The sequence below is a fragment of the Pteronotus mesoamericanus genome, unplaced genomic scaffold (genome assembly GCF_021234165.1).
Source record: "Pteronotus mesoamericanus isolate MK-2021 breed Mesoamerican mustached bat unplaced genomic scaffold, CSHL_Meso_final contig_24, whole genome shotgun sequence".
Taxonomy (NCBI): domain Eukaryota; kingdom Metazoa; phylum Chordata; class Mammalia; order Chiroptera; family Mormoopidae; genus Pteronotus; species Pteronotus mesoamericanus.
Window position 1 is genome coordinate 16976575 of NW_026555100.1, and position 16613 is coordinate 16993187.

At 42.4% G+C, this 16613-nt stretch overlaps 1 protein-coding gene across 1 annotated transcript in view; it reads left to right on the plus strand.

Annotated features, from left to right (window-relative positions):
* Window positions 1–16613, plus strand: part of CCDC6 (coiled-coil domain containing 6) — a 104293-nt gene that overhangs the window by 83023 nt on the left and 4657 nt on the right. Inside the window, exons 6-8 of the mRNA XM_054572755.1 lie at window positions 4056–4212; window positions 6811–6911; window positions 15598–15722. Of these exons, the coding sequence (XP_054428730.1) occupies window positions 4056–4212; window positions 6811–6911; window positions 15598–15722 (383 nt within the window). The remainder of the gene's footprint in view (window positions 1–4055; window positions 4213–6810; window positions 6912–15597; window positions 15723–16613) is intronic.

Genomic DNA, 16613 nt, shown 5'->3' on the forward strand with positions numbered 1-16613 from the left:
TATATAAAAATATTATATTTTATATTAGATATATATATATATATATATATATATATATATATATATATATAGTTGCCTTACTCCGTTTTTAAAAAAGCAGCATCAGTGTTTGATTACATAATTTATTTAACTAGTCCATACCAAAGGACTTTTTGTTTTTGGTTGTGATGCTGTGACTACAGTGAACGTCTGAACACAGATATGACAACTGTTTAAGAACACTTTAGGATAAATTCTGGGAAGTGGATTTGCTGAGTCAGATGGAATGTATACTTAACATTTTAGTGATTTTATCTTTGCCTTCTTTTCTAAAATTCATTATGATCTACTCTTGTCCAGTAGTGCCTCCAGGATGGTACATCCAGCACCTTTAAAAAATACAGCGTTCTGGTTTCTTACTAATACTGTTACAAAAGACCACAAGCTTAGTAGCTGAAAACAGTACAAATATATAGTGATGGACAGAAGTTGGTTTACAGTTGCGAGTCCATGAAACATAGTATATTTCTCTTTGATGTTTTATTAGTTATTATTTTCCACACAGACAACTGTAAGCCTCCTTTTGCCCACACCTATCTTCTAGTTCTGGAAGTCTGAAGTTCAGAAGAGGTCTCCCTGGGCTAAAATCAAAATCAGGGTGTCAGCAGGAAAAGGCTCTGAGGGAGAGTCTATTCCTTTGCTCTTTCTAGCTCCAGAGGACGTCTGCATGCTTTGGCCCATGGCCCCATCCTCACATCGGCATCACTTCCACCCCTGCTTTTGTAGTCATGTTGCCCTTTCACTCTGTCTCTTCTGCATCCCCCTTAGGAACCCTGTTGGTGCACTGGGCCCAGCCAGGTCATCCAGGATAAGTTCCCATCTAAGGTCTTTAACTTCGTCACATCTGCAAAGTCCCTTTTGTTAGATAAGGTAGCACAGTCACCGGTTTTAGCAGTTAGGATTTGGGTATCTTTGGGAGTCATGTATTCAGTCTAAGCCCACACAGCTTTCCAGCCTTACTGTACGGGTAAAGCGTGGCCATTTGTATGTTTGTTTTTTAATGTGAGTAACTCTGATGTATTGGTTCTCAACTCAGGGGATACGTGTACCCCATGAAAACAAATGAAGGAGTTCTCAAATATTAGTTATTTGCGGATGTTTTTTGAGGTTTTGCTGTGTTGGGTAGACAACTGTCTTTTAGCACTTTCCTGAATTCTTTCCAGTGCCATCGGTTTGCTTTTCTTCCCCCCGCCCCCCGCACCGCCCCGTATACGTGCCTTGTACCTCAGTCAACATTTTTAGAAGAAATTTGGGGAGAATTTTTTATTCCCATTACTTCCTTCCTACTGCACTATTTGGCACTAGTTGGTCTGGAAAGAGACCGCAGATACTAACAGAGGCATCCGTCAGTGCTGTTTTGATTTTCTTAGGACAGAGAAAGCCAAACCGAACAACAACCGGGGCACTTAGCTGCTCATGGTTGGTTCGGATTGGATTTAAAGGACGACTTACTGACTCACCTACCTACCTCATCCTTATCCTCCAAATCCAACTGTAGCTGACTTGAAGCCCTTTCCCAGTATTTCTCAACTCTGGTTGAACATTGGAATCCCTGGGGAGTTATTAATATACCAGTGGAGAGGCCTCATCCTCAGGGATCCTGATTTAATTGGTTCAGGTGGGGCCTGGGCATGAATGTTTTCTAACCATAAACTTGAAAGGGAATGCAAAATGTATAGGCCACCTGTGGATCATTTGGGAACCACTGCTTTGGACTCTGACTGGAAGTCGCCCTCAGTTGATGCTGTCTTTGACTAAATATTGCAAGATGGCTAACAAGCGGGGAAACATGAGCTGTGGCCCCTAAGTCTTAGGAAGCTCTGTGTGGAAGAAGGTAAGTGTTGACTCCTGGGAGTAAGTCCAGTCTCTTGAAATCAGGTGTGGGAGTGTGCCAGCAGATGGCACGCAGGGAATGCCATGGGTCAGCCACCTCTGTGCCTGGGTCAGTAACAGCAAGGGTATCGGACCTGGTGCCTTCTGTAGGCCTGTGGCTTCTCTGTTCATTGCTGAAGGGCTAGGAAGTGTTCCAGCCCTCACTCCCGCTGACCAGCTTTCTTGTCTATAGGTGACTGTTTATGGATTCCCCCTGCTGATTTCCACAGATGGGAAAGGATCGCCATTTTCTTTGAAAACCATTTCCTCTTAACTGATTATTCTTGAAGGCTCATGAATCCTCAGTTCTGTGAAACTTTTCATTCCTATTTATGGAAAAGAAGGCAACTTGCTCTGGCAGCCACTCTTCTGGTTCTAGAAACAATAAGTATTCCAAGGGGACAATCTCATGCTTCCTGTGCAGCTAGTGAAAAATGCTGCATGCTTGCATATTTGGGATGAAATAATTTAAATCGTTTATATTAAAAGTGTGCTTTGTAAATATTTGTCCCGCATGCCTTCAGTTAAAGAGATTTCTGCAACTGGATTAAACAGCAGGGTTTGGGATAGATTGAAAACAACCAAGGGATTTAGTGTTTAGTGTACATACTAGTGTTTAATAGTTTTGGTATTTTTATTTGAAGTTCTAGAATAAAGATAGTCAAGAACTTTTATATATTCTATAACGGTGATGTATTGGAAATCATTGAATATTTATCATCAGAAGTCATTATTTGCTAAAAACACCAAACTTTCATAGAGTTGCTTAAAACTGAAACTAATTTGATGGACATGGGAGTTGAAATAGGGTCAGTTAGTGGGAGAGGAACGGCCAATGTGGCATTCACCTCCTTCCTTCAAATGGGCTGACAATACAGAGCAGCAGCCCTAACCCGTAAGACTCTGCCTTAGGTGCGATCAGGGCCACTCCGAATGTGTAGCTATTTTTCAGAATAGAGAAGTAGATAGTACTTTTTTTTTTTTTTGAGATTTTACTTTTGCTAAATGCATGCGCTAAGACGGAGAAGGAAGAAGCAGGAAGATGGGTAGACGCTGAGTTTTGCATAAAGGTTCTTTTGGTTACTTAGTAACAATAGATTCTGTCTGAGGTAAACCAGAAAAGGAGCAGGGAGGTCATGTGATGCCATTGAATGGCCTGGTACTGGAGTGTGCCAGGGTCCTCCCCAGAGTAACCTCGGGGAGCTCAGCAGAAGGAGTCGAGAGCCTGACGTCTAGAAGATGTAGGTTCTGCATGTCCTGGATCCAGTTTGCACTGTGGGGCCAGAGAGCTCTGGCCTGGGAGACCGGTGCTGTGGTAGAGAACCTGACATACAGGGGTGAGCAAAAGTAGCTTGACAGTTGTAATGCAAATAAATAATACAATACATAATGCGGGAATAAACTGTTTTGAGTACTCACAACTGTGAATCTACTTTTGCCCACCCCTGCATGATGCAGCTCCTTGGAAGCGGGATCTGCCATAATCAAGATGCCACCCCAAGAGCCTGGCTGCACGCAGGTCTTTACCTGCTCTCTGACTCAGAAAGGCAGAGTGAGTCACACACACTAAACATTAGACTTATTTGAAATACGAAAGTTGTTTACTATGTTGACTTTCTATTTTTAGAAATAAGAATTGTAACTGTTACCAGGCATGTTCTAGCCGGTATGCTAACAGGTGTGATAGGCTCCCATAGGTGACTTGCCACACTATCTGGAGTTGAGCGGCAGCAGCAGAGTTGTTGCCCAGAGGGGAGCCCGGGGGCTGGATCTGTTTCCCTGACTGGGCCCCCTCCCCTTGAGCTCCAGCCCCACAGGGAGCTCTGATAGCTGCTAGACCCAGACTTAGCTACAGCTCCTCCATTTGCTCCTCCACACCAGGTGCTTTAGAAGGCAAGCCAGTGGGAGTGAAGATGCCTCAACTCCTAACACCGCCTTTTGAACACTTTTCTATAAATGCGTATCGTTGGTCAACACTGGCCCTTGGGGTAAACTTGAAATCCAGATTTAAAGTGTGGGAGAGGGAGCGCTCTGGTCTGGAAGCAGTTCTTGTCTGCAGCGGAGGAGCGGGGCGCCGTCTTCTTTTCTAAATTCCGTGTGTGATGGCACGACACAGGGTTTCATTGAGGACTCTGGCTTTTCAGATTCAGAGAAGATGGCACAGTATCTGGAGGAGGAGCGCCACATGAGGGAGGAGAACCTGAGGCTGCAGAGGAAGCTGCAGAGGGAGATGGAGAGGAGAGAAGCCCTTTGCCGACAGCTCTCTGAGAGCGAGTCCAGCCTGGAGATGGATGATGAAAGGTGTGCACGCGTCTTATCGTCCTTGTTTCTTTTTCTTCTTCTTTTTTTTTTGTTTTTGTTTTCTTTTGAAAGGCTCCAAGAGATCTTTCCTCCCATCTGGTTAGAGGTGGAAGGAGGTGGCTTACGTGTTTGTTTGTTGGGATGATGAACACCACTGCATCAAAGTAGATGCTGAGAATGGGGTAAACGAAGAACATTGATCATTTTCCTTAAACACAAAAAGATGAAAAAAAAACTATCGTTTTTCCAAAATTTTTTGCTGAGGGGAGAAGTGGAGGCAGGGTTATATGTCAAGAAGCGGAGTTTGCATTTGTTGATGAATTTGTCAAATCCTGTGATATGTCTGTTTAAAGTAAGGGACTGAGTACCGTAAGTCATAGGTCCAGGTAAACAAGCAATGGTACAGCCCAAGGAAACGGATGTATACACACACGGTTCAAAGAATCAGCAGGAGACAGAAGGTTGTTGAAACTTTGCCTTGCCTTAACATACTTTGTACCTTTTGAGCCTTTTTGTAGCGACTTTTTAAAAAATAATGCAATGCCTTTATTTGCTGAAGCCTAACATCAACCCCCCTGATTGTCCTACTGAGAAATGGGCTGAAATAAGAACCACCCTTTGATTAACTAGAAGAAATGGTATCAGCATTTCTTTCTCATCCAGACTTTCCTCTCTGCCCCCTTTTCCTCCTCCTTCCCCTTTCCACCCCCAACACGGTACTTTGAGAGTAAGGTGGTTGTTAAGATAAGCCACGAATTCATATTGGAGAAATTGTTTAGCTGGCAGAGAAACCCAGCAGTTGGGGAATTAGCCGTCTCTGAACCCGATCATTTCAGCAAGGGAATTCCCTGTTCTCAATCGGGGGTGCCCTGGCCTTACATGGTGGGTATCTCAGTGTGCGAGGCAAGACTGAGCTTTCTCCAGGGCCCCTCCAACAGGACTGAGTAGCCTGCATCTGCAACCAGGGTCTGCTAATGGCGCGATGAGTTTTGCAGGCTGTAGATGTCAAAAGCACATTGCTTGAAAACATGTGGGCGATGTTACCACATCAGCACTCTGTTTTTGTTATTGAATAGATCCAGAGGGCTAACAAGGCTTTTGATCAATTTGTTGTGGACAGTGATACTATTTCAAGAGAAGTCTGAGCTTTTCTATCACAAAGGTCTATAATTTTATAATGTAAACAATTATAAAAACAATAATGGGTCATCCTATTTATGATATCTGTGTACATTCTTCATTTGAGAAGAACAAAGAGTAATCTTTCTCAAAAGTTTATAGCATAAAACTATCATCCTTAACTCTGAATTTCATTGATTTCTTTCTAACAGTGTCCCATTCTCTCTGAAATCCTTATCCTCTGAAAACCATTTGACTAAAAACATCAGCTCCAGTACTAAATAACTTATTAACTACTTTGTTAACGACCCTAAGACACAGAGCAGACCATCTGTTAACACACACGGCACGCTGCATACTTGGTTCTGAGGCAGATGCACTCTGGAATGTCTTCCAACTATGGTGACAATACTGAAGCTACTTCAGGCTCCCAGATACGTTTTTTTTTTTTCTATAGAACTTGTATGCACTCCAGAAGGTTTGCGTCATCCTCTGTAGGTCAGATTATCTCAGGTAGACTACAACTGCAATAAAGACGTCTCTTCTCCCTACTGGGAATGATGATATCACATTTGGGAGAAAGAAAATGGTTGGACACTTGAGATGTCTGCAAATGAGTGTATTTCTTAAGAACCCAGAGGCGGTCTTAGCTGCTGGCTGGGTGGTAGGGTGCAGGCAGTCCCGCCCCGGTGCCCCCGTGGGGGCTGCTCTGCAGAGGGGAGGATGAATTAGTGGTGCGTAGCTAGTTGAGAAATGCATGTCAAATTCAGGAGCCTGGTTTTTTTCAAGTCAAATACGTCAGCGTAGAAATGACAGTGTTCACGTTTCTCTCGTGAACTGATTGACTAGGAGGGCAGAGATCTTACCCAGGCTTCGCCTGTTTCTTCCTCTGGCTGTCAGGCCTGTGGAGGATAGCTTATTAGGAAATCTCTCAAGCAGAAATTTCTCCTCATCAGCACTCTTGTAAGTGTCTTTTATTATATTCTAACATGTGACTGCTTGTTAAGGAAGGCTTTCCTTGTGAACAACTGACATCCAGTTCACAGGAAGACACATCTTTAAGCTTCACGTTGAACACATAAATCTCAGAGGGCTTTCCTGGGTTTGCGTTTCAAGTAACAAGTTCAATGTAGCCATTAAAACATGGATGTGTCTGTAATTCTTGGGACGGTGGAAGTGAACTTACACATCGCTGTTGTGTGACGGATAGAAGCCCGGTGCTCTCTGTTCTGTGGTGCAGCTCTGTCCCCAAGCCCCCCGTCCTGAGCTAGGACATCTAGATTCCCCACCCGTAGCCCTGGGGAGAGAGGTTTGCTGAGGAGTGGGCAGCAGGAGTCCGTTTTATATGTCTCCCAGCATCACTCTCTGCACAGTCAGGAGCTAGACCTCAAGGTGTGAACCCCCAACATTTTCTCCTGGGAGGTCTCTTAAGAACTATTGAAATGCAGGCTGTTCTGATCATCCCCCTCCTCCTCTTAGGTGTTTCAACGAGATGTCTGCACAAGGATTAAGACCTCGCACTGTGTCCAGCCCGATCCCTTACACTCCTTCTCCAAGCTCAAGCAGGCCTATATCACCCGGTGAGTACACGTTCTTGCTCCTTCTAGGACTGGTTTCTGGTATATTACTAGACATCCCTGCGTATGTTCCCTTCTGGCATATAAAAATCTTGTAAACAGAGAGAGAATGGTCTTGTGTTTTTGAGAAACATTAAAAACAAACCACTATCTAAACTGAGTTTTAGTGTGTAATTTTTAAACCTAAATGTTATAGTGCCAGCTGGTGTTTTTCTTCTTCTTTTTTTTAACTTAAGTGGAATTTAACTCCAAAAACCTTTTTTAAAAGACTGTCTTTGTGATTTTAAGTGCCAATGCATTGACAAAACCTTGGGCAGATTAAGACGGATCATAGCACATCTTTCATTATGTTCTACATGCAGTATCTCATTTTCATTCACAGGAAAATTAACATAGCCATCATTTTTCCCATGTTAAAATTGAGGAAGCAGTGATTGGGAAGCTGCTGGTCACGTGGCCAGAACATGGCAAGGAAGGGCGTGTGTTGTTGCACAGCCTGTGTTCTTTCGCACAAGAGCTGTATGTCCTGCATTTGCAGTAACTTGTGAGTGGGACTCGGCCCTGGTAGCCAGGCTCTGCAAGACGGAGTTGGCTTTGCTTCTGCTTCTTGCTTTGCTCCTCAGTAGCCTCTCCCTCAAAGGCATGCTTGTCTTCTTCTGACCCCGAAAACTTTCTCCCCGGGGTCTCTGGCTCCAGCACCAGCACAGCATGGAGCTCTCGGGCCAGGAGGGCAAGTAAATGATCCAGCAAGGAAGAAAGAGGAAGCAGTGGCGGGGCGGGGGAGAGGGGTGGCGGGGAGGCTGGCGAGTGGAGTGGAGGGAGGAAAGAGAGGGTAGCAGGCCAAAGATCGAGTCTTGTGACTGAAGTGAAGAGACTGATTTTCTTGTGCTGGCTGGTAAACAGATTTTAAACAGAGTTGGGGGGAGAAAAAGAGTGTGTAGGCGGGGAGGAGAGGAAGCAATGGGGAGAGGAGAGTGGAGAAGGAGTTTCCCAAAAGAATACAGTAAAGGGACTGCTTGGAAGGGTGGCAGCAATTAAGGTTTTGTTGTTTTGGAAAGTAAAAGAACCCCATAGTAAGGTGACATCTCATATCGTCTGTTATAATAATTAAAAAATTAAGAACGAGGGATGCCCTTCGGGCTGGTACAGGGGAAAGGCAGCAATGCAGGTAGCCAGCGAGAGAGCGTCGGGGAGGAATGGCTTAGTTTTGTGAGTTTCGGATCCAGCACAGCTCTGTGGCTCTGTGAGTTTCTTCTTTATTTTTTTTAAAGAGGTGAGATCAAAAGAAAGTTCTATACGAAGCATGGCAGTGTTTGTCCACCCAGGGCCAGCATACTGTCTCCGGCATCCAGCAGGACAGAGAGGGGCTGCTTGCAAACCAAAGCAGCTCTCTGTCCTGGCCCTATGGCATGGCCATCACCCCTTGTTCTTGCCCAAAGATATTCCTGAGCCTGTTTCTCCTTCTGTCCAGTGGCCTTTAAGTCTCTCCAAAAGCTCCCCTTCTTCCCTTCTTCACCACCTCTCAGTTTTCCCCAAGTAGCACTTGGGTTTCAGCATCATAATAAAGGTCTTTTCTGCTTTCTGACTTATTGTCTTAAAAGGAAGACATGCATTAGGAAGAAGCAAGGTGGAGGGTAGCCTTTATAGTGGATGGATGATGCTGATTACTATTATGTATAGTTTAATGTTCTGTTTAAGCCTAAAGAAATCTTTAGGAGCATGTGATTTCCAGTTCATTAAATATAATGTTGTGGTCACTGGAAAAAAAAAAAGTCTGACCTTTGTTAGCAATATTAATTTTTATTGTAACAAGTATTCTGTAGGAAGATCTTACTCCATTTCCATAATTTTGACTTTCGTCACACTCTGCTCCTGTAGTGTGGGGCTTGCTTATACAAATAAGCTACATGGTTTTCGCTTAAACTACAAAGTAAGTAACATCTAGAAATTTGTTTCTTTCAGCCAGGCTATGGGAGAACATTTGTATCCTATTTTAAGTCCTATAAATATCATCAAAGTGAATTTTATCTCCTATTTGACAGCAGAAGTACTCCAGTTCTAGTCCATTGCAGTCCTATACGTAGTACACCAGCAAAACCTGAATGTTCAAGTGTTCTTTTCACTGTTGTTTTTATTGGAAGAGTCTTTGGAATGGTGCCGTTCCTATAGTTTTTATTTCCATTTTTAGCACTTCAGCTCGTCCTCCCTTACCATTTGACATTGCTGGTCTTGCACTTTCATCAGCTTAGGTTGAACCCCGCTTCACTATTTGAAACATAAATTTCCTAGGACTCAGGAAACAACCTCTTCTTGATTATATGTAGACTTGTATATGTGGATTATCTAGGAGGGGGAGAGTATTATTTTCCAGTAATTATTTTTCAGGTTGTCCGTTATTTTATACAGCTTAAGAAAGAGACATTCCCAACGAGCATATTTTGATGTGCCTGCATCAGGGACGAGGAATAATGACGTTTCAGAAACAGTCTACATCCCACTGGCAACATGCGCTCCCACCGCCTAAATCCTGGTTTCTAATTCCATTCTCCAGTGCAAAGAACGAGCACCCCTTGGAGAAATGGGTGTTTCTAGGCCTGCGGCAGGGAATGTACAAGCTGAACCTGGAAAACCTGGAACTGCCCGTCAGGAAGGAGGTGCTCGGGAACAAAAACAGACAAGATGTCGGAGCAGCACAGGGCCCCCGAAGGTTCAGAACTGGGACAACTTGAACACTAACGGATAGTGTGACCTTAGAGTATAGGCCAAACATAAAACAAATGTCCATGATTCCGTACTGATTAAAATAAATGACTGAATAAATAAATAAGGGAGAAGAGACAAATCTCGCATACAGAAGAATTTCAAATTATTTATACAGATACTCTGCTCTCAGGAAGTGGAAATAACTCTCTCCGTAAGTGTGGGCTGCACAGAGGGACCTCTTCCCGAAAATACAGTATGGAAAGGGAGAGAACAGGAGTCACTTCGCAGAGGGGAAACTTGACAAACACTGCGTCAGCCCCGATGATCAAGGTCGACGCCGGCAGCGTTAGGCCATGGCAGAGACGTGTGCTCTGGTGCGATGTGATGAGAACGGCACTTTACCTCCGTGGTCTTTCTCCCCAGGACCCGTAACCTCAGTGTCAGCATGTGGTAAATGTCAGACAAATCCCAACTGAGGGACAATTTGTTTACAAAACACCTGATCACTGCACCTTAGAATTGACAGGGTCATCAAAAACAAGGAAAATTAAGGACCCGTCTCAGCTAAGATGTGCCCATGGAAACATGACAACTAAATATAATGTATTTTTAGTGGCATCCTGGAACAGGAAAAGGACATTAGGTAAAAACCTCAGGAAGTACAAGTGAAATATGGACCTGGGTTGAGAATAATATATCAGTATTTGTTTATTAGTTGAGACAAATGTACCATATATTAATATATAAGATGTTAATAACAGGGGAATCTGAATATGGGGTATACAGGAACTCTGTCTACTACTGTTGTCTTTTTTTTTTTTTGTAAACCTAAAACTACTCTAAAACATTTTTTTAAAACTCTACTAATGGGAGATGAGCAGCTAGTCACAGAAGACAGAACAGAGAAAAAGCCTCTTGTCTCATCCTGAAACTATAATATTTGGGGGTCGAGCATGGGAGGAGGATGTGGCAAAGGAGATAGGGGAGTGGGCGGAAAATTGGTATATGATGTCACTGAAGTTAAGACAAAGCGTTTCAGCGAGAAGGGAATGGTGAGCTCTGTCAGACGTCGCTCCAAGGTCAGGCGCAATGATGGGTATTGGCCGTTGCGACTGGCCTCACGGAGAGGCTGTTGACCTGAGAAGGAGCAGGCCTGATGACGTGGAGGGTGGTGGGGTGCCAGGTCAGGGAGAGCTAGGGAGGAAATCGTATCTAGATGGTGTGGATTTTTACAAAGACAATGTTTCCATGTATGACTTGTGTAACTAAAAAAAGGTTTCTGCCTTTAGGTTGCTTTTACATTTTTTTCTTCTTCCGCAAAACTATATCGGAAAATTGGGGCAGCAATCAGAACGGTATAAAGAAGCAGAAATAAAATCATCCAGAATCCTTTTATCCAAAGGGAGTGTTAATATTTTATTGTTTTCAAGGGGCTCTCCTCCCTACCCCTCTATCTCACAGTTTTCCTTTAGGTAGTTGTTTTATATGGATTATACATTTTTGTATCTTGCTTTGTTTTGCTTAGTGGATTTTTTTTTATCATGAATTGCTTTTAATTAATTATCTCCTAAATTTTCAGTCTTGAGCTTGTGGACAATGAAGCCTTAACTTTTTACTTTAGTTAATGCATTTCTGTATTAGAGCAAAGAAATTTATTCCAGGAATAGCATCATAAAGCCATTGTATTTCCTTTAAGTAGGTTTGTTTTGGAGGTTTGGCATTTTCAACCCAGGTTTTATGGATTCTTATTCTTTACTATATTCCTGGGTCAAAGGGTCAGATACACAATGATCAGAATTTAAGGGAAAACAAAAATTAGTAAGACATTATCTCTGGCCCTTACAAGCTTATAATCAACCACAGGGCCTGGGAAGTGGGGAAAAATACAAGAAATAAGAAACTCTTAATACAGGCCAACTGTAATGAATTTTATATATTTTTTATCCCTTAAAAAGTTGAGTAGTTAAACTAGTACAGCTACTCCATGGAATTCTACTCAGCAATAAAAAGGAATTACCTCGATGCATGCAATCAAATTAACTTGGATGGAGTACAAAGGTGTTATGATGAATGAAAAAAAGCAATTCTCAAAGGGTTACTTACTGGGCGATTTCATTTCTACAACATTCTCAGTATGATAGAAGCGCAGTGAAGGAGAGCAGAGCGGTCCTGGCCAGGGGTTAGGGTTAGAGAGGAGGTGCGGCTGTTGAAGCGACCAACACCGCGGAGTTTCTCTGTGGGGATGGAACAGTTCTGTGTCCTGATGGTGGTGACAGTTACTTGAATTTATACCTGTCATAAAACTGCATTGACCTGTAGGTAAAACCAGATGACATCCAAATAGCCTGTACTTTAGTCACTAGTATTAGAGTGATGCCAATTTCCTCGTTTTGATAAGGTGCTGTGGTTTGCAAGATAGCATTGGGGAAAGCTGGGTGAAGGGTACATGGGAACCCGGTGGTCTTTTTGCAGCTTCTTGTGAATTATAAACTATTTTAAAATAAGTTGTAATAAAAAAAACTAATTTAAAAGAGGTTCAAATGACGGAGAGCCACCAGCTTAGAGAGCTTCTGAGATGAGCCTTGAAGGAGACCTTAAGAAGCTGAAACTTACTGAGCCTTTACTTGGTGCCAGGCACTCCCTGAGCATTTTGCAATATTAATTCATTTCATTCTCACAACAAGCTGTGATGTGAGGTCACTACGACAGTCTCATTTTACATTTGAAGCGTTAAAAGTCCACACTCAATGCCAGGCGGCAGAACTAGAGTCTGAGATACTATGGCAGTCGGCTGTCGAGCCTGGTCTCCTTGTCCCTTCAGAAAGGCTGAGTGAGGTCCTGTTGGACAGGAGGGAGTGGGTAAGGAAGGGGTGAGTTAAGTGCTGTGGTGAAGAGAAGATGCCCCGGGCAAAGGGCATGGTGTGAACTGAGACGGGGATGGTCAGGATCAGGAGTGATAAGACCACTGTTCTTAATACCTGCTGCCCTGGGACCCTGTTCCCCATAGATTCTGGTTTGTTCGATGTGGGTTGGTCGAGGGCTTTGAGATCCACTGACCTAGAGCATCAGGAGATAGTTTGGAACCAAATGCATAAGGCTTTTATAACATTCAGAGAAGAGAATTCTCTCTTTTTCTTTTTTTTTTTTAAATTTCGGTAGGTAATAGGGAGTTCTTGAAGATTTTTGATGAGCAGTTTAACATAATAGTAGTAATTAATCTTGTAATACTAGGAAATAGGCTAGATCTTATTTTTGTTACTACGAATTGAACTCTGGGTTCTCTATCTGGGGATAAGGATCTACTTTCATAGCCTTTCTCTTAAATTTCATTGCTTTCATAAGAAATGGAATTAGGATTGTACTCGTATTCCCTAAAGCTGTTCAAAGGAAACCTCTTCTTCCCTCTCCTAGCTGAACAAAGTCCTTGTCACACAAATCAACCCAGTGAATGGCCGCTTAGCTCCCAAAGCCTTGTATTTTACCCCAGGCCTCCATTTTGTAAGTCTGAACCAAAAATCGACAATCAGAAATGGAAATATGTCAGGTAGAAAGCAGCACTAACTGATAGTCAAACCAAGAACTAAACCCTTAACATTAGATGTGGAGGGCACAGACAAATCCTGGGACAGGACAGCTAAGGGTAGGCTCATGTCTTAGCCACGGACACCCAGAGACAATAGGGGGAAGCTTCCTAAACCGCCTCTTGTAAGTTTATATAATTCAGAAAAGAGGTCAGCAGAGTTCACATTGTTTGGCATCCATGGCTACCTTAGGTACAAAGCAATTGACAATAGATAATTCTATCCAAATTGCTCCTTTGTTTCCATTTTTACTGCATTCATTCATTCATATGGAGGTTGTGCTGTGCTAGATACTCCGGTAGATGCTGGGAATTCAAAGATGGAAAGCCACATTTATGCAGTGATAAATAAGAGATGCTCCAGACCGCTGGATCATCAGCACCTAACTGGAAAAGGCCAGGTCTGCTTAGGCTGCATGTGGGTGATTTCCACTTTCGGAATGTTCGAAAAATATGTCTGTTTGGACCTCAGTGCAGACCTATCTAATAATGTAGGGATTCTGGACATGTTTACTTCTAAAGCACTTTGGAGATAATTCTCAGGTCTTAGATAAAGACTGTATCTAAAGGACTCATGGACAAAACCAAAGGGGAAGAGCTGAGGGAGGGAGAGAAGGAGGGAGGGGGCAAGGGAAAGTGGGGGGAGGGGGTAGGCAGAGACAAATGTATTTGAAAAAAATATATAAAGGAAGCAATGATTAATTTGAGATTTAAAAAATAAAAATAAAAATAAAATATTTAAAAAAAAAGACTATAGAACATCCGGTGTGCTGGGGCTTGTCTCCTCCTTACATATAAGTGCCTTTGGGGGACCTCAGGTGTATGTAGAGCTTTCGTTGTCTTCATTGACTATCCTGAAGTTGCAAAGTTGTATGGTGATTTTTGTTTGCCATATGGCTGCAAACACACTCATGCTTATGTGAGTACACAGTGGTTTTGTCTCATTATTTCTCCTGGAAGGGCTCGACTTTGTTTTTTTAATTGGAATAAGAAGATTTAACATGAGATCTTCCCTTTGAACAAATTTTTAACCATAATACACAGTGCTGTACAGCACTTTTTCTACAGTTGAACTTTGGCCTGTTGAACAATTTCCTATCTCTTTCTACCCACACTTCCTGGCACCCAGCTTTCTACCGTCTGCTTCTGAGTTTGACTTAGATACCTCCTATAAGTATTTGTTCTTTTGTGACTGGTTTATATTTAGCATAATGTCTTCAAGGTTTATTCATGGACTCTTAAGAATTTTTCTTTTTAAAGACTGAATATTTCCTTTTATGTATATACCACATTTTCTCATGCACCTGTTGATGAACATATAGGTTGTTTCCACTATGGTGAATGTTCCAGTGAGCATGGGGTACAGATTTCTTTTCAATATTCTGATTTCAGTTCTTTTCATAAATAACCAGAAGTAGGAGTGCTGCGTCATATGATAGTTCTATTTTTAATTTTTGCAGCACCTCCACACTGTTTTCCACAGTGGCTGCACCAGTTTACATTCCTGCCAACAGTGCACAATGATTCTAATTTCTCCACATCCCTTGCCAATGCTTATCTCTCTCTCTTTCTCTCTCTCTCTCTTTTTTTTTTAATAATAGCCATCCTAACAGGTGTAAGGTGCTAGCTCATTGTGGTTTTGACTTGCACTTTTCTGATAATTAGTGACGTTGAATGTCTTTTTATAAGCCTGTTGGTCATTTATATGTCATCTTTGGAGAAATGTCTAAGTCCTTTAGCCCATTTTAATTGGATTATTTATTTATTTGCTGTTGAGTTGTAGGAGTTCCCTATGTACTTTGGATAGTAATCCCTATCTGATACGTGGTTTGTAAGTTACCTTCTGTCGATTGTGCCCTTTCCTGAGCAGAAGGTTTTTAGTTTGATGGTCTGGTTTTGCCTTTGTGGCTGTCATATCTGAAAAATCATTGCCAAGACCAGTATCAGAAGCTTTTCTGTGTGTGTGTGTGTGTGTGTGTGTGTGTGTGTTTAGGAGTTTTACAGTTTCAGGTGTTACATTCAAGTGATTAATCCATTGAGTTCAGTGTTGTGTTTGGTGTAAGATAGGGGTCCAGTTTGATTCTTTTGCGTGTGGATGTCCAGTTTTTCAAAACCCATGTGTTGCAGCATCTACCCTTTCTCCAGTGTAAATTCTCAGCACTTTTGCTGAAGATCATTTCACCATGTATGCATGGAATTATTTCTGAGTTCCCTATTTTGTCCCAGTGTGTGACTTTTATATCCCTTGTTATCCAGCAGGCCATTCAGTGAGTTTACCATGCTTTCCGTCTACTTTTATTTTTGTGGGTAACTGAGAACTTACGCATATTAAAGCCTCCTAGATGGTTGACGACGCAAGGTAATTTGAGCTTGAAATAATACTTACAAGGTGTTGTTATATTTCAGGTCTGTCATATGCAAGTCACACAGTTGGTTTCACCCCACCGACTTCACTGACTAGAGCCGGAATGTCTTATTACAATTCCCCGGGCCTTCACGTGCAGCATATGGGAGCATCCCACGGTATCACAGTACGTATCCATGGGGTGGGGAGCAGCGCTGTACTCCAGATGGTGGTAGCAACGGGTCCTCTTTAGGAGACCAGGACTGATGTGCTTAGACGTTCACCTTTCTTCCTCCCTCCCGTCTTAAAAACAATAGAGACTTCCTAACAATTATATACCAAATTCTGATGTTAACACTAAAATCCATCCTTGAAGCAAAATTTCAACTTCACTTTCTTTGAAAAATTACCCTTGTGAAATGTAAGTTGAACTCTGGCCAATGCCTTGATTGAACTCTGGCCAGCTCCTTGCCGTAACGAGTTATTGTTAGTTGCTATAATGTCTAAAATATTTATTGTCTGCACCTTCACAGTTCACTGACCCTCAGCATTCTTCCTGAAATTAGCCTTGTTGCTAGTTTTACTCAGAACTTTTCTCCAGAAGTTAGGAGAAAACTTACATGCATCTGATTCGAACCTTACTCAGGGGATGGTTTTTTTTCTTTAGAACTGGTTATTTAGTCGACTGAGAGAGCAATGGGAAATGTAGCTAATAGGGGTTCGAGAATAGGGGACAGCATTGAAGGTATCCCAACAAGGGAATCTTTAACAAAAGAAACTATTCTATGAAAGCATATAGGATCTTCCTGAAGCTGTTCTGCTGGTTCGATGGGCCTTGTGTAAAAGCAGAAACTTTTTGGTTGATCTTTAGCTTTCAGGATATTGAAAACTTTTTTTAGTGATAGAGGGAACTTGGGACAGATTTAAGGGGAGGATGTGACAACCGTGTTTAATTTTAGGGCTGTCTCATTGAAGGGGCGCAAGTCCGGTAGCTTGGTCAGTGCAAGATCCACAGTAATTTTGCTTTTTCACGGGTGTAGGTATAAACTCGACCTTGTTTAAGGGTTCCTTACTTGTT